The 25,663-nt window shown below is 34.2% G+C and overlaps 1 protein-coding gene across 1 annotated transcript; it reads right to left on the bottom strand.

The window, feature by feature from the left end:
• Positions 1–2,486: 2,486 nt before the first annotated feature.
• LOC124352921 (CLIP domain-containing serine protease 2-like) lies at positions 2,487–22,837 on the bottom strand. The gene is made up of 6 exons (XM_046802648.1): positions 22,650–22,837; positions 21,116–21,250; positions 18,801–18,915; positions 14,010–14,191; positions 4,355–4,456; positions 2,487–2,892 (listed from the first exon to the last, which is right to left on the bottom strand). Exons 1-6 carry the CDS (start codon positions 22,741–22,743, stop codon positions 2,564–2,566), a joined length of 957 nt encoding a protein of 318 aa, XP_046658604.1. The 5' UTR covers positions 22,744–22,837; the 3' UTR covers positions 2,487–2,563.
• Positions 22,838–25,663: the final 2,826 nt, after the last annotated feature.

Raw genomic sequence — 25,663 nt, 5'->3', positions numbered from 1 at the left:
CTGAAGCACATTGAAAAGCTACTAACTTCAGTTTTAGAGGCTCTCGATTACTCTTAACCGACATGCTTCTCCAGGTTACACCATTATTCTTAAACTTCATGGTAAATGGAGGCACAAAGTAGGTTTGGTAAATGTTGCCATTGGTTAAATTTTTGCAGAGTTAGGGAATGTCAAATGGGTTTTGATAATACAAGTCTTTATTAGCAAAGTCCACAATGTTAAAAGTGGCCGATGAAGGTTGTAGTTTTATTGTGTATGTGATTGTATTAGACTGAGAGATCTATCTGTTGCCATCAATTTTGTTTAGGCAGTCTATTGTAATTTTGCCCGAGAAGTGGGATTTGAGATTACTAACCAACCAGTCAGATTTTTAGCATTTGCTGAGGATTTCTCGTGTTTGTAGAATCAACACAGGACCTTTGACGATCAAGATAAATCCTGCATTTATATTAGAATGAGATGCTTTTATTCCTTAGATTTATGCTTCTTGGGAAACAAAGAAAGTGGGTATGGATAAGATAACAGAGGTTCTTTGAAATCCCTGTTTCAGTTGGAAAGTTTTCACTAATTTTTCCAGGAGATCCTGTCTTTATCACAGTTTTGTAATTATTAAAATAATTTTTGGAAATTTGCAATCATTTACCTTTTATTTTTTCTCTAGCTACCAAGGGACTATCTAGACATATCCCTATGCTTTTTTCACATTGTGATGGATGAATTTGGACAGTGTATCTCCTCCCTGGCTTAGTATTTAAAATGCTGTAAAGCTTTTAAAGCTTTAGGTGTTAGTAGTATAGATCATCATCCTCCCCAGTAATTTTAGTAGTTCCATAAAGAGCGATAAGTGAATTTATTTAGGCTTTCAAAGTCTTTACTCTTAATGATGTGGAACAACTATTTTCTAAGTACCTGCACAAGAAAAGATGTGGATAGAACACTTCACAGTTTTAACACCTTTACTGCTGGTCTATATACTGAGTGAGACTGAATATATGTTTCAGCAGCTGTGCTGTTGGGCGTCTGCCGCGGTTAATGTGTTTAAGACGATTTTGAACTCACCAAAATCATATACAACCTACACCCAATACCCAATTTGGGTATACAATCATATACCCAATATCGTTGCTATTACCTTGAGTTTGCTCCCATTGAAATTCTTGGATGGTATTATGTTCAATTCATTCATTTTCCAACTACTGCAGCTTTAAAGTGATGATTCTAACTACTATAAGGGAATGACATCAGTCATTCCCTTATAGTAGTTAGCCATAACTATTGCTATGCATCAGAGAATACTGCTTAAGAAAATGTGAGTTGTCATAGAGAGTACACATTAACATCCTAATGATGTAAGGCTTTTTAAAACATTGACTGTGACAGATACCTTACGCTCCGTGTAGGAGTGAGGGTTCTTATTCAATACTACCTAGACAAGGTTATAATAGCAGTTCTTTGTCAATGATAAGATATGCAGTAATCCAATTATGGTCTTAAAAATGACATCTTCTGTTTTATTAAGACAAACATAAAAAATGTATAAGCTATTATAAATATTGCTGTTGTAACTCAATAAAATTGTTTTAATAAAAATTTACTCAAGTGTATTTTTATGAAGGAAACAGGATTTTTATGTATATTGCTATTACCTGTGAGAAGTCCTGGTAGTGGCGTATTGGTACGTCATTACTCCCGAAAAGGTTAACATCCAGAATTTTCCATTATGAAAATGGCCATGTATCGAAATAACACAATTTAGGCTGGCAATTCTGTATTAACGGTCGTAATATCCTTCGTTGTATAACCTTTTGTTCCCTCAAAAGGGTACAGTTTTAGCTAGTTTATAGCCTACCTCCCTGTTGAACCTGCAATAAGAACATCTAGGCAACACTATGGATGTCCAGGGTGACACATCACTAACCAGAAATGTTGAGACACCAATGGAGAGTCACAATGTTTTGTTAATGATCAAATGCACTTTTGCCGGTCAGGACATCATGTAAGCAGAAAACTTGTATAAAATAGAAAAAAAAACATGATAAAGCAGTTAAAATAACATTTTTAACCAATTTTAAAGACCAAAAACTAATGAATTATAAAAATATTATGTGGAAAAATATGGTTTACAATTTATAATTTTTGAACGGATTTCTCCTTTTACCAAAGATAAGGAAAAAGTCACTGAAATTCACAGAAAGCCGGAAAAAATATTCATCTTTCAAAACTGTCTCATGCAGTTTCTTTTAGTCCTGGGAGAGTTTTTTAAAAGACTTCACTTGATTTAAAATTTATATGGTGATGATACTCTTATAGCATGTTCCATAAAGTTAGATAAGATATTTAAATGTTATTTATAGGATACATGTGTTTTATTGTGGTATAGCTTATTAATTATAGCTCACTTATGGAAAATGAAGATTTTTTAAGCTTTACAGAATCTAAAAACTTCAGATTTATAAAAAAGGTAAGATTAATAAGTAAAGATTTCATTGTTTTCTGATGTTGCTTTATATTGCTATGTATAAAATCACTCAGATGGTCTTTGCTTTGTTGTTTGTATAAATTTTTATGCCCTAATATTATTTAAAATCCACATCATGTATTCAGACACTTTTGTGTAAACTCCAGGTGTATTTGTGCTGGCACAAATCTGTGGGCCATAAGAGACAACTCCAATGATGAAGTATCTGGGTGGTGCATTGAAGGAGAAGGGTGCCATTAGGGGACCACCCGAATCCCCTCCACAGGAGTCTTTGCCGATGACCCCTCCTGCACACATCTGCTGGGGGATGATAACGTTTTCCGGAAAATTCTCCTTATATGTGACAACACATTTGTTGTGTGTAAATACTGGAACTCTCAAAGTTTGTAAAATGTCACTTGCCTTCTGTAAAACTGCAACATATAATACACTTCACTGTGGTTATACAACTTACATTGTCAACTGACAAATACACAGGAGTATAAAATTGGTACACTTAGATTATTTTCTGAAATAAAACTGTAAATTATAAATTACAGCCAATTATGGCAAAAATGGTTTCTCATTTTATTTATTAGAGATTTATTTCATCATTTCTACACTTTCATAGACTTCCAAAATTCTAAGATTGCTGGGGCCATTGATTCGGCTCTAATTATTTCAAATAAATTGATATTCAAAATTGTATCTTTTTGTAAGGAAAATTTTGTAGACAGTGCTTTTATTCTTCACTTTCTTAATAAATAATCTTTACACAATATTATTTTTAGTACTCATAGAAAACTTTTTTTGAAGTCCACAATTATGCTAGTAATGAAACCAACAAATCAATGTGGTTAAACCAACTGAGGAGGTTTTCAACGTAAGAAACCACTTTGACACAGTAACTGGACTGAATGTGTCTCACATACTAACTGGTAAACAATAAGAGAAGACATGGCAATACCAGCTATAGGTATTCCTAAGACTTCTTGATGGGCTTCAGTCAGACAAAACATAACCTAATAAATGTTATGTTATTCATGGTTGTTAATGTTTGTTCATTCTTGTAATGACTTGTTTTATGATTCTGTGTCCTAAGTTCTGAAAATAACTAGTGAGTGAATTCTGCCTTAAAATAACTTTAAATGTAAATTAAACTGTGGGGTTTTATAAAAAATTCAAACTTTAATTGGCCACCAAATATCATCAAGTAACATTAGAGACCTCTAGTTTGTGGCATTCTTCTTCATTTTATAATACAGTTAATGATGTGTCTCTTGCTTGGGGTTCCTATTTAAAAATATTTGGGGGGCTAAACTTTTTTAATGTTTAAAACCGCCTTAGTCATATAAACATCCCCCAAAGTAAATCACTCCATCTCTATTCATAAGAAAGTTAATAGGGGAGGGCGACTTTTGACAACATATTTTCTTGATTGAAAAACAAGGCAAAATCAACCATGGAAAAAAGTATTAAGACCGGTGTAAATTAAAATGGCCATAAATTTACACTTTTTGACATATTATCTTGATTGTGTTAATAAGGCAAACTCAACACGGGCATGGGAAATATAATTCACTCAAACCAGAAGTGCTCATACATGTGCGAAGCCACAGGTAACTGCTAATAATATATAATAATAAAAATGTCCCCAAAGAATGTTGAATATATCTTAACAGTGGTCAATTTTTAGAAAATGAAATGTCAGAACTGTAACCTACCGGGGGAAGTGGGGTGAATGAGGAATATGGTAACCCCCTGCTCCCCCCCCCCACAATAGTGGGGTGCCCAGGGCAATGTGGTGTTCCGAAATGCCATTTCCGGAATCAAACTCTGTTTCTTAATAACTAAATATATTGAAGGGTAGTATTGATTTAGAAATTATATAATTACATATGTCAGAAACTCCCCATCCAGCTACCTCCATAGTACTATCTTTATAGTTGGCTTTCCTGAAGTAGTTGTAAACTGGAAGACAGATGGGTGACACAAACTCTGGAAAATAGCAGACACAATCATATTAACGTTTATTCAATGTAATAATATAGAACTACAGTATCTAACTAAAATATTCCAAAAACACACAAAGCTGTCTAAAGATGTCTATAGAGAGAAATGTGATGTTTATCTGATTGAGTCAATTACATTATAAACGTTCTCTTGTAATCCTGGCAATTCCTTTGTGAACGTTATGGCAATTTTTGGACAGTAAAAATAAAACTTTCCAGTCAAAAGTTAGCAACAAAAAATGGTCCGTAAGTAAGCTGCCATGTCAGTACATGCGTTTATTACATCTTTTGAGAAAGTACCTCCAATTTTCTTCCATATAATATGTAAGCCGAAACTTACTCTCTCTTAGATAACACTTATATTAAGACCCCACCTTGATAATCATCGGAATATCTGTATACACTGTAGGTACAGTAGATGCTCTCTATGGGACCAAAGCTGGTCGGATAACCAGAGAGTCATTAAAACCAAGATCATAAATATCCAATTCCTATGTTTAAAATATCACAATGAGCCATGGGAAGGATTTGGAGAAAGTTTTTGGGGAGGAGGAGACAAACCTACCGAGGGGGGGGGGGTGAAATGCCACTCAGATTGTCTGGGGGCCCACTCTGGGAAATCTTTTATAATAAAAAAATGCTCTAATATTGTATTTGAAGCCTGTTTTTAGACCCAATAATTTTTGCTATATTATGTTAAGAGCTAAACCTTATTTGAACTACCAATGGTTTCTTAAAAAGGCCGTGCTGTATGATAGTAGAATAATGTAAAGTTTATTTTGTTTGATCTAGTATGATTAATTTAGAGTAAATAATAACTATAAATTTTAGCTTTAAACATATTTAATATTTTACTAAACAAACATTACACAATCTTCTTATAAATAAAAATGAATCGCCAAATGTGTTGGTAAGCGCTAATCTCGAGAACGGCTGGACCAATTCGGTTAATTCTATTTGTAAAATGTCAATTGAAATCCGCGGAAGGTTTTTATGAAAAAAAAATTAAGAAAAGTTACCTGGAATATTTTGGAATTCAGAAAAAATGGTCGTTTTTACGTTTCATAATTCAAATTAAACTGGCACTAAACAGCTGTTGACAGCTATAGTTTGACAAACTTTCTGAGACATCTGTTTACATTTAAATTTTATCAATAATAAGTAAACAGTGCTTCATCAGTAGTGTAATGCAGATAGTAAATAAAACATTAATATATAGGTCGTAATAGGCTTTTCAGTCCTACTTATGTGCGTATTTTCTTCATCAGGACAAGTCAAACTCAACATTATGTCAACACGATTTTGACCAAAATAGATTTCTGAGAACTAGATAATCGAACGTATGTAGTATTTTGATCGAGGCAATATGGCAAGCTAAACTGTGACAGTAGGTAAGTGAATTAAACGGTCTTAAGTAGGTACTTTTTAACCGAAGTAGGCATCTCGGTCCTACGTAAGTATATAAATAAATAAATAATAATATATTTATATAAATAAATATATATATTTTTTTTTCTTCGTCAGAACAACAAGGCAAACTCTACTATGTTACTGGAGATATCTTAGACCTGAAATATATGACAAGGACTAGAAATGTACGCTTTTTGACCGAAGTAAGTTTCCGAGTACTGTGTGATCCGAGATTTGCGTTTTCTTGATCGGGATGACAAGGCAGATTCAGCTGTGACGTTATGTATATAATTAATTAGAACCATAAATGCTCATACACGTGCCAAACATCATATAACAATTAAGTTAAACTCCGATACTATTTACCATGAACTTAAATAATATCTACCTGGTGTATGCCTACTTACGTTTTAAAATTTGTATAGGACTACCATCATATTACATCATAACTGCTTTTACTAAGTAATATAAGGACTTACGTTCTAAAGATTGCGTGTGAAGCCGCGGGTAACAGCTAGTATTGAATAAAAATTACATATTACTACATTACATTACATGTCACTGAACAATATTTTACAAAAAATTAGGTACAGCCTACATTGATTTTAAACGAAGTTCAATTTTCTTTATGACTCTGTGAATTTGTTGATCACTTTGTGTCTACAAACTCGTACTTTTCGATACCCATCAGGCAAGTGATGATAGTGTTTCTTGGCCTGTCATAATACTTAAATATGTCTTTCCCTTCTCAAACAAGAGAATAGACGTTCACACGAAACTGAACTCATTGGTATTGTCAGGTTTCAAATGTTTTGGGAAAAATATCTTTTAGAGTTTTTCGTTGATACCTCACATTTTGTTTCTAAGTCTTTGTCAATAACCATTGAATAAAAGCACTTTAGTTCAGCTAAAAAAAGTCTCCTCATCTATTGAGTAGTGCTGGCACAGGTCTTGTACGTCGTTGGTGACAGTGGTGATTATGTTACAAAGTGTATCAATATGGCAATGTTGTTTTCTTCCAGCTTTCCTTTGGCTTTTACTGTAAGAATGTCGAGAACTGGATTGAGCATTGTCACCTAGTAGTATGCTTCCACAGTTTGCTTATTTCAAGTTCGATATTTTGTTTCTCCTCCTAATTTATTAGGTATTTTCTTCTTCCTCGGCATTTCCGCTGACTTATATAAGTTACAGCTGTCCGCAACTTCACTGAAATTTGACCAAAATTGATAGCTACTTCTGAATGACTGAGGTGTAGTGGATTCAACCGAGCCTTTGACTACTGAATAGTTGATTTTGGTTGCCTGAAGTGCTTTTGATAAGATGTCTCACTGTGTTACTACTCTAATCAAACAGAACATGAAATTAAAGTCTTCCACGGATTTGATCAAAGAGTTGGCTTTACCCCCGTGAGAGTTTCCTTTTCGGCTCTTAGTGTTTCAACAGTCACCTCACTTCATAGTTGTCTAGGATTGCGTTTACGCTTTTCAATGTGAAATTCCATTTTGTTTCACCAAGATTTCAACTTGGTTTGACGTCCATGAAAAGTACTAGAATTCTTCCTGATACGTTCAAATACTGCGTGTTTTTTTGCAGTGATTTATATGTTTGTGCGATGTCTGGCTATGTCTTGCGTCTCATCCACAATAAGGGAATAGATTTGGCAGTTTTTAATTGTTTCGGTTCTGGCTCTTTATTTCTTCTCTTACTATACACAACCGTTCATTCTGAAATTCTCCTGTGGTGTGTTGGAATATCTCATCTTTTTTTGGTTTGTGAGGGGACTATCCTTTGGTCGTAATGTCATCAAATCTAAAAAGTTGTTCTTATTAGTAGAATCTTCAGTTTCATCATGACCTCATAGAGCGATGTTTTGTCTTCCACAAAAAATCTGGGATTGATAAATTTGTTGTAAAATAATCTCGGTATCCCTAATCTTATTTAGAATATTGTTTGTCTAGTTCAAGAACGCTACCGCTCAATTCTGATTGCTTAAAAGAATTAAGTTTGTCAGTATTTGTTAAGTGAACTTGGCTGTTTTTGTGGCTTTCAAATTTATCTGAATCCTTTTTCCAAATTTAATAACAATGACTGGTGAATTTTCTGATTTGCATAGTTTAATGTCACGTTTACTCTGCTAACAAAACAAAAAGCCTCATTTTTTGGGGGGGGGGGGGGTGGACTGTATTCAAGCCACGAATACACATGATACCATTCTGAACGAAATTTCTCCCTTAAGTTACAGGGTACTCATATTTAGGCTGATATGGGCCCAAATGTATGAATTTCTTAACAACTGTTGGATAGTGAAAATGGTGTCGCTAATTTATTAGGTGTTCATTGACTGATGACTGTCGAGGATCGACGTCAGTAAAAGGTGATTCTTCAACAGCGACAGCAGCCTCGATAGAAAAATCATTGGTTGAAGTTTTTGGCTGAACTGTTGGTGATGAATAGTATATTGTTGGAGGGCAAGATGAAGTGTTGTTAATGTCTAGCCGCATCCTCTTGCTTGAGGTACTACCAAAGAATGACAATAGTGACGCATATTTTTCTGTTATCCTAAAAAAAGAGTTTATAATAAATACATATGTAGTATCCTAGTAAAAAATATTGACAAAGATTGTCAATATTGGGAACTAAATTTGAATTTATTTTCCATTGTTAATGCAATGTAAGCAAAAAATAGTTAGACGTTAATGTTATTACTAGCTAAAGAAAATAAAAAATAAAAAAAATAGCAACACTTTATTTTTAGGAGATATTGTTTGTTAAAACCTTGCAGGATTTAAATAAAGAGGCATATTTAAAACTTTGTTTAAAGAGGCATTAATACATGTATTTGTTGTTTCAGACCACTAAATCATATTAATTCTAAATTTTTCTACAAATACGGCAATACAACGGAAAGCCTTTATTTTTCCCTTTTGTTTTGTCAAAACTTTTAGGACTTAAAAGCATAATCCAATTTTTAATTTAAGATCGCTTTTATTGTTTTTTTCTCCATAATTTATAATGTTTAGTTCTAAGCAAAAACCTTTAAATTAGAGTCATGACCTTCTAATATGAGAGTAGTCTCGTTGTCGGCGAATTTTAATAATACACTTTCAGTGATCTTTGGCGAAAGGATTAATGTTTTTCGGAAAAAATCCCCTCTCCCCCGACCGACCGCCTATTTAACCATATTTTGAGTCACGCACACTAACTAAACGGCCTTACTGTACTGTACTTTACCATCGAAAATGCATTAAAGTAAATGGCTACCAAAATACCTAACCTTATGTTGCAACATTAAAATTAAAAACAAATTTACCCTCATTAAAAAACACCGTTAATTTGTTAATGATAATAATAATGTTTCATCTGGTAATATTAACCCTTTGAGTGTCGAAATAAAAAAATATCTTGTAAAAATGCCGGAATTTTTGTGTGTGCCTATATGCGAGAAATGCTGCATAAATGTAAGGTTTCGGGAGAAAAAACTTGCTATCACATATATTTTAACTCTGTTTTTTTTATTTGTTGTTGTATATAAAATTATCTAGAAAGATAAGTAAAAAAATTTTAGTATAAATATGTTGGGGGTGCTTACATGTAAGCATACCATCCATGGAATCATGTAGAAATCCTGCCTTTATTTTACAGGTTGAAATCCTCGGACAATGTTCTGGTTATACGATGAAATTTTAAAAATCCACTACCACTGTTTTAATTTTACAAACACAATTAGTTTTTCACATTTACACTGTTTACATATACACAACTGATTGTTATTTCTTATTTGCATTTATGGCCATGAACACAAGCTGGATGCAATCCCTTATGACAGCGAGAACAAACAAAATGCGACCGAGTTTTCCTTTCTTTGGTTGTACAAACAATGCAGATTCTCTTGTTGCCACCAGGCAATCTCACTACTCCAATTTGCTATGGGATGATTTCTAGTGGTAGATTTACCTGGGTTTTCACTTATAGTCATTCTCTTCCAATCTCGTCTACAATAATTAGTTCTGTAAAACGAAATCTATTAAATCGTTTTTGAGGTGGGCGGATTTGAGGTAAAACATTTTCATGGTAGACGATGTTGCAGTTCACTACCATCCTTGAAACAATATGGAATGCTACTTTTTCCAATATTTGACTTATCTTCTTCCATCTAAGTATGCGTAAAGCATCATGTCAGCAACATTGATACCACCCATATATTTATTATAGTTAAGAATAACATCTGGTTTCATGACCATTTCTTCTAATCCTCTTCTTCTCACTTCTGAGGTTGTGTTGGCTTTGCATCAGTGGACAATAGAAGCACCTGTTTTTTATGAGACTTCTTTTCCCTAAAGCCACAAAGCATCATAAAACTATTTTTTTAAATCTTAGTTTCCCAAAAGGAAATCTTTATTTCACTGCCAGAGGGAGATACTTGCGGTTCATCCTTATTGCTCCAGTAATGTATGTTCCTAATGTATACAAATGCTTAGCCAGTGGAACAGATGACAGAAATTATCAACAAACAAGTGATACCCTTTGGTCAGGTAATTTCCCATCGTCAAAAGTTTTGTAACTACTACAAAGGCCAACCCAGATTCCTTGATGACTTGTCGATCAGCATCACTTTGTTTTGCTCCCTTGTATACGAAAAATCCCAAACAATAATTCTTCACAGGGTCACATAAAACACACAGTTTGATGCCCCAGCGATGGTGTTGCTTTTTTGGGAGATACTGCATCAGACAGGTATGGCTTTTAGTTCCAACCAGCGATTCATCAATTGAAATTTGTCTATTCGGAATATAATAATGCCTAAATAGTCTATTTGCTCGGTCAACAAGGGTTTGGAATTTAGCGTAAGGATCAAAAGGCTGTTGGATAAGTCTAGCATTATCAACAAGATGAAAACATTTGAGTATAGTTTGAAATCTATATCTCGACAGCATCTGAGAAAACCAGAGTGTCAAATTTGAGGAAGTGGTAGACCAGTACGAATATAAAGTTGGCTTCCTAATTAGGCCCATATTTATGATAATGGCGATAAACACTTTCATTTCTGCCTCAGATACTGGCAGCCATTCAGTTATCCGTGAATTTTCACTCATTTCATGCTGGGATAAATATTGTTCTGCATAACGATTGGTTTCAGTGGCCAGAAGATTTAAAAAGCTTGCAGTGAAAAATAGTGAAAAGTAAGCTAGTGGGGAGGAATTTGGGGGTGCCATATGGGTACTTTGGGATTATACCGACCACACCAGTATGAAGAACACAAAAATATAAATTTATAGAAACAAACATGATAGAACGAAAAAACAACTGTTTAATTACAAAATTACAAGCATTTCCAGGTATTGTGATCGGTATTGTTGTCGCTGTTATCTTATCTTTCTCGATAATCCCGATTAGGGCAGGGCGCGGCATCACATGATTTGCACAGTACATAATTGCCTTTCCATTACAATTTATATTTCTGATCAGCCCCTCTAGAATTTGATATTTTACTGACAGGTACTATCTCGAGGGATGTTTTTCTTTAGTCGACATCAGCGCGGGCTTCGGCAGCACCTTCGGCCGGACGCACTCGCATTTTGGGTGGCGGAGTGTGATCAAGAATAAAAACAAGTTTTGAGTGTTTTTTTCAATAAAGAGTTTAGTTTTAGTTTGGTAATGTTTGTTTTTGTTGAATTTTTGTGTTTGGAGAAATGTAGAAGTAAAACACGGAAGTACAACAAAGCGACGTACCAGCTGAACGGGCTGCGAGACTCTGCAATCACGTTATCTACTAGACCGCTCGACTTTGACCTCTGTCTGAGGGTGGGGAGGGGTTTGCGATAAGACAATTCCTGTTTTATATTGACGAAATATTGTTCTACGCTAATCTAGTAATCAGTAGAAGCAAAATTTCAAATAACGATTCATGTCTGGGTGTGGTCGGTATAATCCCAAAGTACCGGCATATGTTTCGGTCCTACCTGTTCCATAAATTGTATTTATGGAACAGGTGCACTGGTTGTGGTGGTGGGAAAAATATCGCCGCCTCTTACTTCAAACCACGGCTCCTCATTGGCATACATTGGACGATGACGAACATTCTTCCTCAGAAGACAAATTTGGATCAGGTTCCGATTCACTATCTAACATCGGTCCAAGTGTTTCAATAAGTTCTACCTCAAGTGATGACGTAGGTTTATTTATCGTTTTCATTTGAGTAGAGGAAACTGGTTCCTTTTTACCTCGCCTTCGCTCCTTTCCTCTCACTTTACCTTTAATTCGTCTTCGTTTCGATTTATCGGGGACGTCAGTTGTCGCCTCAATATCTGAAGAGGGTAAACAATCCTTATCTGCATCCGAATCATCCTCTGGCTCGCTATCAGAGGACTCACTGTCGGTATTATGCCGAGGTCTTTGGAGAAGTCTCTTACCATAGGGTACAAATGTTTTTCTAGCAGACCTAACCTCTGAAACATGATTAGCAGGACTAGACCTATGAATAATACCACTGCTTGAAGTCCCAGGTCAAAAATTTTCATGATAAACAATACCTTGTGGTTGATCACTTGTCTGTTCACTTTGAACAAAACTGGGAGGCACAGTACATTCTTCTACGTCACAATCCTGTTCTAACATAGATTCAATTTGTGAATTTTCAATTGAAGTAATACTGTCTTCTTGTAATAGTTGTATAATTTTATTTTCATCCATTTCAACTTTTAAAACAACCTAAGACGCAAAAAGGTCAGCATAATCGAATTCACTCACAATGGACGTAAACAAACTGGCCACCATCTGCATAGTTGCAACTCAGCTGGAAACAGCTCTTGTTTAGCAGTTGTCATTGGTTATGTCTGAAGACAGTGCATAGAGAAAATGTCAAACAGAAATGCCACTCTGGTAATTCTTGCGTATTACCACGAAGCCCGCTCCCGACTCCCCGGCACTCAAAGGGTTCATTTTACACAGAAGTGATCACTTTTGAGTTACGGTTAATTGCTATAAGCCCAGGTACTTACAGTACAATTTAAATTAACACTATATGTATTCAACTACACAAATATTTAAATCCTATAGTAACAAAATGATGTTATATTAATCGACTACTAGTAATAAATGACAACTTAAATACTATGTAAACTATGTAGATTGGATCCGTTTATAATAATATAATGTGCGTACTACCTATTATTCATTGTTGTGATGTGTGGTTTCTAACCCCAAAACCTCAAAACTAGTCGCAACTTGCGAGTGATTGGTCAAACACTTCGCCGCGAAAGTGCTTCGTTCTTTCTACTCGTATCTAATCTGTGAATCGGACATCTACTTACACGGTTTGGCCACCAAGAGTTTTTTCTCTCACGCCCTTGCATCTTTTTCACCTTGAACTTCCAAGAAACGATTTTGTGCACATATTTTCAAGGCTGAATGTTTATAATTTCGCGTATGTAATAGGGTTTGAATTCGCTGAGTCAGGTAAAACAAAAGAGGTTCAACCAAAAGGCGCACAAATAGAGAAAGAGGTTATGTAGTCAGACTATACCGATATTTCTGCTAGGTGGCTGAACCGTAGTTTAGCATCATTCTTCATGACCACTATCATCAGTACTCAGCAGCAAACAAAGGGTGTTTTGACTTATTTGTTTACTTCGAATTTCACATTCTTATTCTTTCAGACTGTATATTTCTTATTAATAGGTTATTAATAAAATAATTTAAAAGAACCAACAGTAGTTTCTAGTATTAAATTATTAATGTATGAAAATATTGGAGGAGGGGGGGAGCTACTGCCTCCCTAGCTCCTACCCCTCCTAGATCTCGGCACTGCAATGAGCCTACTTGTTTATTATAGCTATTAATGTTTATTTCATAGTCACTACAAGTCCACTGTGTGATTTAATTGTGTTAAATACAATACACTCTCAAAAATTGCCGTGTCCTAATTGTGGGAAAAATAAACGTCTCACTTCCTAGAACGTTGACAGATAATCCGATTGCTGTTTTAGATTTTGTAATAACGAATTATTTATTCGATAGGAATGCTGGATGTATAGTACAACTTAAATTTCTTTTGTAACACAGTATAGCTGAAACTGCTATATCGTAGCACACAAAAATAAGTAACCTGTTTAAACAGTGAATCCTCTTACCGTTGAATTGAATTGGTTCAGCCAGTCGAATTAGGCATATGTCATTGTGGTAGGTATTGTTAAGGTAATTTTCATGGCATTTGTAATTTTCTACTCGAATATTTATAGCGGGCGGAGCGCAGACGCCGTCCACACAGTCGGGGTCTGTTCTCACATTGTGCTCTCCCAGGCGAACTTCTGTTCTACACAAATCAAATAGCATTCGATGGCCTCAGATTAATTAAGTAGCTAATTTTATAATATTAACAATAAACTACAGTTGATCTTACCAACATCATTTTCTATAAGCAAATAGCTCTAAAACAGTTATGAATGTTCTAGCCTACATCACTTGAAACCTTCTTCAGGTACCGCTAATAACGTAATAATATTTTCTGTCTTTTTTAATATTTTAATGTTGTGTAAGTTTTCGTTACAATCTAACATTAATATGTGTCGGATAAATAATGATTTGAACAAAAAAAAAACGAGGTGTATGAAACAGAATAATATTATTTAGTGATGATGTATTAGCGTCTAGAGTAATACAGAAAGCCAGTCAATTAGGAACTATGCACGGGACGTGACCTACTTTCGTCCAGCTGCTGTAGAAGAAAGCTCAAGTTCTTTTTTTTAGCGAGATGAAATTTTACTTTTTAATGGTTTATAATCAAGTATTTAATTAAAGTTACTAAAGTTTGATATAAAACGCGCAGAGTACATTGATACAATGATTACATACATGATTGATACGGTACATTGATTGATTTACAATGTAACTTCCAACTAATTACCTTTTTTAAGTGGAGGGCTCACGATTGGGCCCATCTTATGGCCGAGTTGTCCATTGTTAGTAAATTTGTAAATGTTCTTTACTAACAAGAAGTCCTATAGGATGGGAATTTTAGTAAACCGGGGAATATTCACAAAGAGGAAAGGGAACCTATAGCTTAACATTATGAAGTTTAAGATGGGCTGACTTGCTCTTAAAAAAAGTGTTTTGTTTCGAACATTTTTATTATTGACAAATTAATCTCGGCGTCACTGAAATACCCGCGTAATTTATAAACACTGTATTAAATAATATACTCAAACTTGTAACTAAAAGTTATTAATTATTTTAATATGAGTGAACTGTTGAGTTCAAAATACCTACTAGCCTTCCTACGAGAGGCTATATCACGGCGATATATTTGTGAAAGGCAGTTGTTAACAACACTTATTTTAACTTTTCCTATACACGTATCTAATTCATACCTAATTTACCAAAGTCTGTTTTACATATTCCTCATCAACCGTGACGCTTATCTGTGACATCAGTTGTTGCATCTTTACTAATACTTCAATTTTCTTTTTTCTTGTCTTGGGTTGAGCTGTGTGCCAAACAATAATCACGTAAATTAATACTTTCAGGTTACAATATGAAAACATGTTTCAGTCGTTATTCGTTTGTATTGGATAATAAAATACCACTTAGGGTCCTATAGTAATTTGTAACCGTAAAAACCCTGTATGTTATGTAGGCTAAGTATTCAAACTATAGGTTCATTCAAAATTTCGTCATTCGGTTCTTTAGTTTTTGCATAATGGAATAAAAAAACAATGTATATCAAAATTTAGACTTTAAAGCTTATTAGAGTGACAATAGTTAATGTTTTAAGAAAAAAAATGCAATTCGTTTGTATTAGCCAACGTTTTTATCACAATCTATATTTATCTAGTATATATCCCTTCACTGCATGATTTTTTTATTTAAGGTGAAAAAAATATATTACCTTCTAAATGCATAATATATACTAGGAAAAATAATTTAAAAAAAAATCTAACTTACCCTAATTGTCCTAATTAGGCAATAATTTGGTATGGGTCTCAAAAGGGACACTGTGCGCATCCGTCAAATATATCCAATGTACTTTTGTTGTTGTTATCTAGTAACTTTTTTGTTAAAAACATAAAATTTCATTATCTATAGTCATTAAAATGTTTAAAAAAGGATATTTTATGATATGATGCTATTCTACTAATTTCATTAAATAAAAATTATATTTACACTACTAGCAAAATCACACAAATAAATACAAATTACATTGTACTTGTTCTTGAACACAGTGGCCTACTGATAATTATTCATTGTGATACAAATAAAAAGCAGTTCTTCTTATTGTGCAAACACAAATGAAACGTTGCATTTAGTACATTTAGAAGAAGTTTTTTGATGAACAATTAGGAAACTTGCATCTTTGGCGACTTTCTGTAAATTGCGGCCAGTGAGCAACCTGGTCAAGCCGAATGTCCTTTGGTGGAGCTGGAGGTCCTTTCTTTTTCTTTTCTTGGATCAGCTCTTCTACTTCATTGCGTGGCCGACCTCTTCCTGGCGTAACAGGTTTTCCCTGTTTACAGAGACTTACGCTCAATTCCATGCGAAAGTTACTCAGTTTCATGGTTGAAAGATTCCCTCTTTGCTTATTGCTTCTTCTGTACAACAACCAGGGGCGTTTACAATCATTAGGTCAAGAAGATGGTGAAATAATCTAAAGTACCATTTTTTGCTTCTGGAGGGCATTTTTGTATCTACCAATCAAACTATCCAGTAGGTCAACCCCTCCCATATGTTTGTTGTATATCGTAACAATCTTTGGACAATCAATTTTGAACATTTTTTCTTTTGTTGTCTGTCAAACCGCTTGACAGAGGTTTTTGGCTTCTCTCCCACAAAGGTCGATGACAAAATTCACAGTTTTATTGTCTCTCCAGGCAATAGCGGATATTTCAACTCCCTCTACAGTACAACAACATTCCTCAGAGGATCCACGGGGCATCTTGTTGAAGGTCTTCTCATCCGTCAACTTTACATTTGAGAATCTGTTACGGCGAAATGTACCTAAACAGTGTACGTTTTTCTTCTCCATCTCTTCAAGAAGTGGTAATGTCGTATAGTAATTATCAAAGTAAAGTTTATGATGACATGGAGGTATGTTTTCATGCTAGTCTCACAACTACATTGGCACTTGGGCCTAGATCTGGTTCTCCCAAGTCATTTCTTAGAAGAGGGTCATTTTTCAAGGCCCAGAATATATCTCTGCTTTATAACAAAATCCGGTGACTCCAGCTAAAACAAATTAATTTATAACCCCACTTATGAGGTTTCATTGGTAAGTACTGTTTCAGGAAGTGGCGGGCTTTAGTTGCGCATATCTGTTCATCGACAGATAACGACTCTTCCATCGGTATGAGTGCACATCGGTCATTAAAAAATGTTAATAATGGTCTTATTTTGTGTAATCGGTCATGACCTACCTGTCCAGGAGGTATCATAATATTATTATCGTTTAAAATGCAGATATCTTTTTATTGTTCAAACTGACCAACAGATATTGTCTCGGTTATCAGCCTATTTACCGAGAAGTTCATCATTCCAATACTTTCTTGAATTGGTAATGTGTACAAGGGACATCAATCGTACAAATACCAATAAACTTCCTAAGGTTTGTTGGCGTAAGGTTGTATGGTTTGTTGGGATCTGTTTGTATACTAAATTGTGTGATTCTCTACATATTAGATCTACTAAGCCATCAGTAAAAAAGAAGTTAAAAAAACTGTAGAGGTGTCTCTAATTCAAGTATATCTTGCGGTAGTTCAGTTTGCCCTGAAAATTGGTATTGTTCTGAAAGGATGTAACATATTTTTATCGGCCCATTTTATTGCCGGCTTCTTAGCCATAGGCCTACTAGACTGGCTAACTTTATTTTTCTTTGAAGAGCGGTGGTGTATTTCTGAGATGGTGTATGATTGTCAATAAAAACGCCTACCTCTTTTTCTGGTAACCTGTTGCTGCTGTGGAGTGGATGGTGTAGGTTCAATTCTCAGATGTCAGATTATTTGTGGAAGTTGTGGAAGAGGTCGGTAGGTCTACATCTATGTCTTTACAAATAGGGGGTTCAGGACGTTGCAATACAATAAAGTAAATCATCACTTGGTTCTTCTGGCACATAACCTAGGTCTACATGTTCATTATTCAAAGTACACGTTTGGGTTACACTCATCGTCACTGTCGTCACTTTTTGTCTAAATCGTCCTCACTGTCCACTGGTATAGCAATGCTTTATCTAATTCGTAGTATAATTGTTCATCAGTTAAAAATTCAGACATAATGAACACAAACAGAAGCACAATATAAGATTAGGTTGCTGCCAACTCTAGGAACAGACTGAAAAAGTACAGTAAACAAACAACAGGTGTTTACTACTGCAGGTGGATTCACATTGCACAGTGGGTCTCAGGAGGAACATACCGTTTTTACATGATAAATATATTATGTCAGTATTCAAGTGAAATAAATCATTAGTACTAACATTTTTTAAGTATATTTGAGACGGTAAAACATTTTTATTATTAGACTTTTAACAAAATTATTTAGACGAAAATAAATAAACAAATACCATATTCTACGTAACAGCTGAAAACCATAGCAACAAAGACAAAATTAATTCTGTTGTCCCGTCACGTAGCGGTTCCTAGCGGAGAAGAAGCTTGGAACTACGTGCTCGCCATGCTTTGGGCTTCTCAAGGAACACTATGCGTTCAGTCCATTAATAGTTTTACATTAAATAAAGGGGCAAAATCGGTTTGGGTCTCATGAGACCCATGATGCGGTGAAGGGATATGGTAAATAAAGTAACTGAAACCATCGTTACATGCAATGAAATATAAAGCAATTATTGCACTTAATTTATCTCAAATATGCAACATTACTCTTATAAATAAAATAACATACAGCATAAGAAGGACTTAATTAAATAACTAATTACTTACAGAGGCAAATCCATTTGGCGTGGACTACAATGGGCAGCGGTGAGAATGTATCTAGCGTTGATTATTGTTCCTCCGCACTCATAAAATATGTAATAGTTGTGTTCATTAAGTTCATCTGTAACAAAACGGGGGGTAAACAAAAGTTGGATTTGATTGGTTTATCGACTATTGTGTAATAGTGAACATTATAAAGAAGATCAGATGGGGTGTGAAATGTAATCAACCCCCACGTTACAGCATCATCAGAAGAAGTAAACATTTGAAGGCATTGCGGGGTACACTTAAACTCGGTACCGCCGCCCCATCTGACATAGATGGAATAACAAAATATATCGGAGAACGCCAAAATAACCCCAATAAAGTTGGTGTGATAACATTTGTCACTAAATAGCACTAACAATAAAATGCTTTGAAAGAATAAAATAAAAATCTAAAACTGTAATAATTTTCTAAGGGATTTACTGATCATCCCATGGGCATACTATAAAGGGAGAGCTCAGGGGGCCCAAGTTTTCCACGAAATTTTGAAAGACATACATTATAATTGGAATTAGTAGTTTTGAGCTGGAACACATTGATGTTGTCTTAATGCTAAAAAAACTTCCCATAGGAATATTCCCGAGTCCCTATTTTTGGAGGGTATATTTATAAACTGTATGTCAGTCCCCCTACCCCCCCCCCCCCGAAATAATTTTCTGTGTACGTCAATGGTTCAATTATATTGGATTATTTCACTAAGAAAATTTTAATATTACATTTAATAATGTAATTATAATTGAATTGCCTTTTGTGATAAATAAACTTGTTAAAAGTTATTTTTATGTTTGCTGTCCAATCTTAGTCATTAAAAGTTTTAAACTAGAACTTAATTAGTGGAAATACTACAATAAGACTTTAAGTTTTAGAATAAAAGAAACTTTATTAAATTAACACATTAAATATACTGTTTCATCACCTTTTTAAAATAGGATTTACTCGCATAGATCCTACCCTACCTTTCTTAGACATAAATATAACTTACTTTTTAACCACAATAATTCATTTTAATTAGTTATAAACTGAATATTAAGTCAGATGTTACTGCCTCAAAATAAACTCCACCTGACGCACGTGCATCTGCTGGTTAAAACTCATTGCGGTTCTCCTTCTAGACTAATGGATATAGTCAAGGCTCTAACTGAGAGATTACGGGTTCAGATCCCGGGAAGGTCCCTTCAGACAGGAATAACAGCCAAAGTGACCCAGACAAGCCAGCATAGCCAGAGATAAATGATTAAAGGTCAATGCGTCGCATCGCGTAACTATTGCATTAATAGTTCTCAATGTTGCTTATATAGACATGAAAGTTGATACAGAATTTCAAGTTTATAAGTAAGTTTGTTTTCGAGATATCGTTCGGCTGACAAAAAAATGAAAGTTTAAAGGGTCGGGTCATCACTACGGTGAGGTTAAAACAGATTTATTTTAGATTAACTAAAGACCTCAAATCAACAAATCGTCTTAAATACGCAATTTCAAAAAACACATTTCTATATAACAAATATAGCAATATTTCAATTGCCATATTTAATATTATGTGTTTTAAATAAAGCTATCGTTAAATACCAACGTTAAATTATTCAAAATAAATTATCTGGCCTTATTGGCTTGCGTCTGACACAAAATTTAAATATGTGCATCCAAATATCGTTAGCATTAACCACCAAAGTAAAATTCAAGGTCATGTTGTCTCATCCAAACATTATTAGCATTAACCATAAAAGTAATATATAAGCCCATTCTGCTCTATCCAGATATATGTAGCATTAACCATACAAGTAAAACATAAGGCCATGTTACTTTAATCCGATAATTATTGATATTACCACCTAGTAGTTGGTGTTAAATATAATGTTTTGAAAATACTTTAATTTTATTCAAGCAAAACCACCCACAATATCACATAAAAATCCAAGATTCGACATTAAAGTACTCTCTATCCCTTCACAGTTTCCAACCTTTAAAATCTTTATCGGCTCTGGCATCAAATAACTAATCAATGAAGATTACAGTATCCGTTACAACATTGCAAAATAAACCCTACATGTCATGATTCTGATATTCAATATCTGAATATATTCTTGATATTGTGTCCACTAATTTATAATGTCATTGTCGTTAATAACGGTTTTTAACACCCAAACCTCTTTTGTTTAAATCACAGTTTATGGAATACAGTAGTTATATTTAATACCATTTTCTTGAAAGAGAAAATGCAATTTTGCTATTAGCCTTCTATTCACTTAGTTTACAATATATTGATTTTACATAATTACATTTGTATCCCAGACGAGCTATCCATGGATATTGTCCTAACGTGGCGTCGTCACCTCCAATAATCCGATCTGCAACACTGAATCCACAATCGTTTTGTGTGTCCAGCAACTTCCAGTTCGGGTGAGATATTATGTCTGTAGATCATACACATGTAAATCAATAATTTAAAGTAGCATTTATAAATATTTATGTTCACTTAATACTATTTCATCTTTTGCATGGGGTACTGTTGAAACGATATTTGGGGGGTTGTTTTGTAAAGAGATCTATAAAAGCTAACTGAATTCAAATTGTTATTAAAATTACATTTTCGGTTTTTCAACTGAGTCATGTATAAGGTGAACAAACACATATATACATGATTCAAAATGCGCACACTTAAATCAAAAAAAATCCTAAAGCTGTCAAGAAAATGTCTTTTTAAACATAGTAGTTACATATTCTGCAGCATGGCCTTCACAGGCACTTGACACTTTTACTGTAGCATAGAAATAATATACGTTTTAGACAAAATTAGGTTCATTGGCAGCTTACATTCAGTGAACTATCCAACTTGGATTGGTATGAGTGAGTCATAGCTTACCCCCTAGCCCTCCTGATCCAATCGATTTTTTGGAGTTTCATGGAAAGTAAAGGGTTTGCAACTAGTAGATCAAATCATGGAAGCTGTGGTTGCTTTGTGAGATATATTATCTCATCACGATACAGTGAAATCCATGAGAGTTTGACAAAAATGGTGGACATTATCAAACACACGTTAGACTGTTATCGGGTGATCTTAAAAATATATTCAAAGATCTGACTGTATTTTTCGTGGTGTTAGTAAATTAAATATGTGTGTTACAGGAAAACAGTTTTTGTTGTCTAATTCAGATCTATTTCCAGCGTTCTATGACAGTTTTCACACGAAGATTCTTATAGTTACACTAATTAATTATGCAAGAGATATTTACGTTGAAAGTTGTTATTATTATTAAATTCTATGTGAACTTTTAATTTAATAATCATTTTTAATATTTAGTATGAAATAAAACTAAAGAAAGCTAAGGAATTGTATTTAATTTTGACAAATTTAAAAATGTTATCGAAAGTACGTGTGATAGGACATTTTAATTTGCACAATTTTATTTCAAATAGGATTTAATGTCACTAAACTCTTGAATTGATATTAACTACCAAATACCGTATTACATATCAATAACAGTTGCCGCTCTGATTTAAATGGTTTTGAGGGGAGCGTCCCTCAATATATATTTTATATATACTATCGTTCAAAAACTAAAAGGATGAACACCCTGTATACCATAAAATCAATGTAAAAGATCTATCATATCTAAATTTTCAGAATAAAAAAAGAATATATAAGACACCGAATAAAATCTATTACAATGTTATTATTAACCAAAGAAAAGTATATCTCATTTAAAAACAGTTTGAAAATACATTTTCAATACACGTTCGCAACTATTTCAATTGTAACAGCAATTATTGTATTTTTTTAGCAAATACAGTTTTGATATTAGTAAAACTTACCTTCACGTATCGCATACTTGTTGTACAATGCACTCGTAAGTAGCACCGACGTAGACAAGAAAACGCAAAAATATTGGAAGTTGGCGAGAGACATTAAGGCTGAAGAGTCCGTAATGCAGGTAACGCGCTATCTCTGCTTGTAGTGAGCTGTTTTACGACTGGAAACCTAAGTGCCGCGAATGATGGAAGATCAGATAAATTAAACGCAATAGGAGAATTATCGAGGCGTGACTCGTTTGATTTACTAGCTCTACTGATGCATTGTTAATGGATAAATTATACTTGTGTGTGGAACAAATTATAAAATGGTGATAACAATTTAAAAATAAATACGCGGTATTGAAGAACTCGACATGACGTAAACTGTCTGTAACCTTTCCTCGGATTATTGTAACTTTGCTGACCGTTGACCCTTTGTCCCCAAAATAAATAGGGTTCTTCCTTGGACAAACAGGGTCTCATGTACTAAGTTCCAAGTCTTTAGGTCCGTTCTACCAAGAGTTAACGCATAGTCGACAGGCAACCACTCCATTTTAAGAAAGACCTGTAGGGTCCTTAATATACATCTCGAGACCACATATTATAACTCAGAACCACACTTGTGATTAAAATGAAGCAGCTGTTCGAACAATTATTTTGTCCTCTTAAACATTGTTTGTTTTCGAAAACGACATCTAGTCAAAAGACATAAAGCATGAAAAATTCCAAGTATATTTTCTCTAGGACTGTTTGACATCTAAGGACCAACCAAGTAGGGTGTAAAAGTTAGTATTTTTATTCTCAAAAGTCAAAGAGTCAAAGCCAAAGAGTCAAAGTCAAAGAGTCAAAGTCAAAGAGTCAAAGTCAAAGAATTACTTATTTTACAAAGTGAAGTTAGGACTAATATGCCCTCTCTAACATTTAACCTTAAAGGGGGAGGGCAACGGCTTATTAAATGTGACCTCCGAACCACCACCAAAGACCGGGCTACTTGCAAGGATAGGATCATCCAAGCAGTAGCCACGCTCGACGTTGTTTGATTCGATTATCTTGCAATAATCGTCGTACCCACTACACTGCGCCATTGGCCATACTTTAAGGGAATCACTAACAAATTAAATTTGTTCAAAAAACGAAAAAATTCCTAAATTGTAAAGTTGTAAAGTATCCGAAAATCTCTTTCACTTGTGGGGTTTCGCCATTTCGATGACCCATCTAATATTATTTAAAAACAATGGTTTGAGCCAATTTTTAAGATTGTTCAAAAGAACGGTAAGCTTATGTGGTCTTAAAGAAAAAAACACAGATTATATATAAAGTCTTGAAGCCACGTTGAAAACGTAATCTATAACAAGCATCGGTCCAAATTTGACGCTCGGGGGTTGGGACGGTAATAATCGTGTGAAGCTACCGCAACAGCTTTTGCCACAATATTCTCACAGACTCACAGACATCATAGGTAGGGTAAATTGTACTTAAACAGTGCCATTAAGCTTCTTGGTAAACGGAATCCAACAAACACAGAAGAGCATCTTTTAAACAGTGAAAATATCTAAAATCTAAATCCTTAGAGTTGATATAAACGCTGTCTTGTTTTGTATTACCCTCTCTAGCACATCAGAACCTTAATTATTTAAAAAATATGTTATGAGACATAATTGAAAAGTGTGAATTTTTCATGTGGCAAGAAATTTCGAGAAATATTTCATTTGAAAACATTACATTTTGCATAAATGCGCATAGACAAGAATGGGTTTTATGATAGCGCATGTTCAACCAAAAGAGTTGGCTGAGCGTCATTGAAGTCTATCGCTCAGTAGGCTGACACAATTTCTGTTTCATCTGTCTGGGAGTGTAAACATTTTTCTATGTCTGTCTATTAGTCCGCAAGACATCTCGAGAATAAAATGTCTATAGATTTGAAATTGTGCTTACAATCTCAGCAAAGCCTGTCACGTGACACGTGGTGTGGCATACTCCTACCTTGTTTATTGTGCTTTATTATTTATTATTGTATGTATTTCTGTTAACATTGTGTTGTTCAGATGTCAGGACATATTTACAACGGTGTAATTGTATTAATTCATCTAGGTTTTTTTGTCCACTCCAAAACATTGCTTAAATAATTACGTTCTTAAATATTTCTGCCTAGTTGTGGAGAGCCATTTTCTTCTTCTTTAATCTCATTTAAGCCTCAGCGTCTTAGCTATGCCGGCTTCGATGTGCACTGGTTTTTTGTTATTGTCAAAGTACATGATTGGACCTCCCCGGTATTTGAACCCGTGATCTCCCGGTTAGAGAGCCGAGACTATAACCATTAGTCTACGGAGGAGGACTAGCCATCTTCTTATTAACAGTTTCGGTTTAACATCTGTTGACTGAATAAATAAGTCAAGGATGTAATTGTGTAAGCAATTTTTTACCATGTATTAAGGCCACGACAGCCTGAAAATGAAGATATATATAATTTTAAGATAACCTTTCGATATTTTGTGCAATTTTTACGGTTATATTTCTTACATTTAAACTAATTTCACCTATATTATTAGTGCTTGTATTATAAATTAGTTACCTCGTATGTGCATGGTTTTTTCGAACACCAAACGTAGACAACGAAATTGTAAGTACAACGTGCAAATAAATTTTTATCACTATAATATTTTTTTTAATTTTCAACATAACATCTATAGTTTTATATTGTATATTGGTGACTATACACCTCTCAATATGTTTAAAACTAAATTTGAACACTGGTGTAAAAATAAAATTTAATAAAATATATAATACTACACAAATGAGTTTAAAGAATTGTCCTAGATTAATAATGAAAATTATGAAAGGAAAAAGCCCAAAAATATTTTTGTCAAAGAGCTTTTCCAGCACCGTGCTTATGTCAAGGGACGATTGTGTACCCTAAAACAGAAACTAGTTCATATCGACCGTTTAAGCCAAATAACTTTTAAACCATGTCTTAGAATTCCATTCTGTTCTTGTAAAGTGAAATTGTGATTTTGAAAGATACTAAAATTAAAAGG

This window comes from Homalodisca vitripennis, chromosome 1, assembly GCF_021130785.1.
Source record: "Homalodisca vitripennis isolate AUS2020 chromosome 1, UT_GWSS_2.1, whole genome shotgun sequence".
Classification (NCBI taxonomy): Eukaryota; Metazoa; Arthropoda; class Insecta; order Hemiptera; family Cicadellidae; genus Homalodisca; species Homalodisca vitripennis.
This window is presented reverse-complemented; position numbering and strand designations above follow the sequence as displayed.

Bases quoted from the DNA above. Each gene is read 5' to 3' on its own strand.
- LOC124352921 (XM_046802648.1), bottom strand. From the start codon at position 22,743: ATGTCTCTCGCCAACTTCCAATATTTTTGCGTTTTCTTGTCTACGTCG. The intron at 4,457-14,009 runs GTAAGAGGATTC...GCTATTTTCCAG, and splicing joins TGAACCAATTCAATTCAACG to AGTTTGTGTCACCCATCTGT. The intron at 2,893-4,354 runs GTAATTATATAA...TATATGTTGCAG, and splicing joins ATGGGGAGTTTCTGACATAT to TTTTACAGAAGGCAAGTGAC.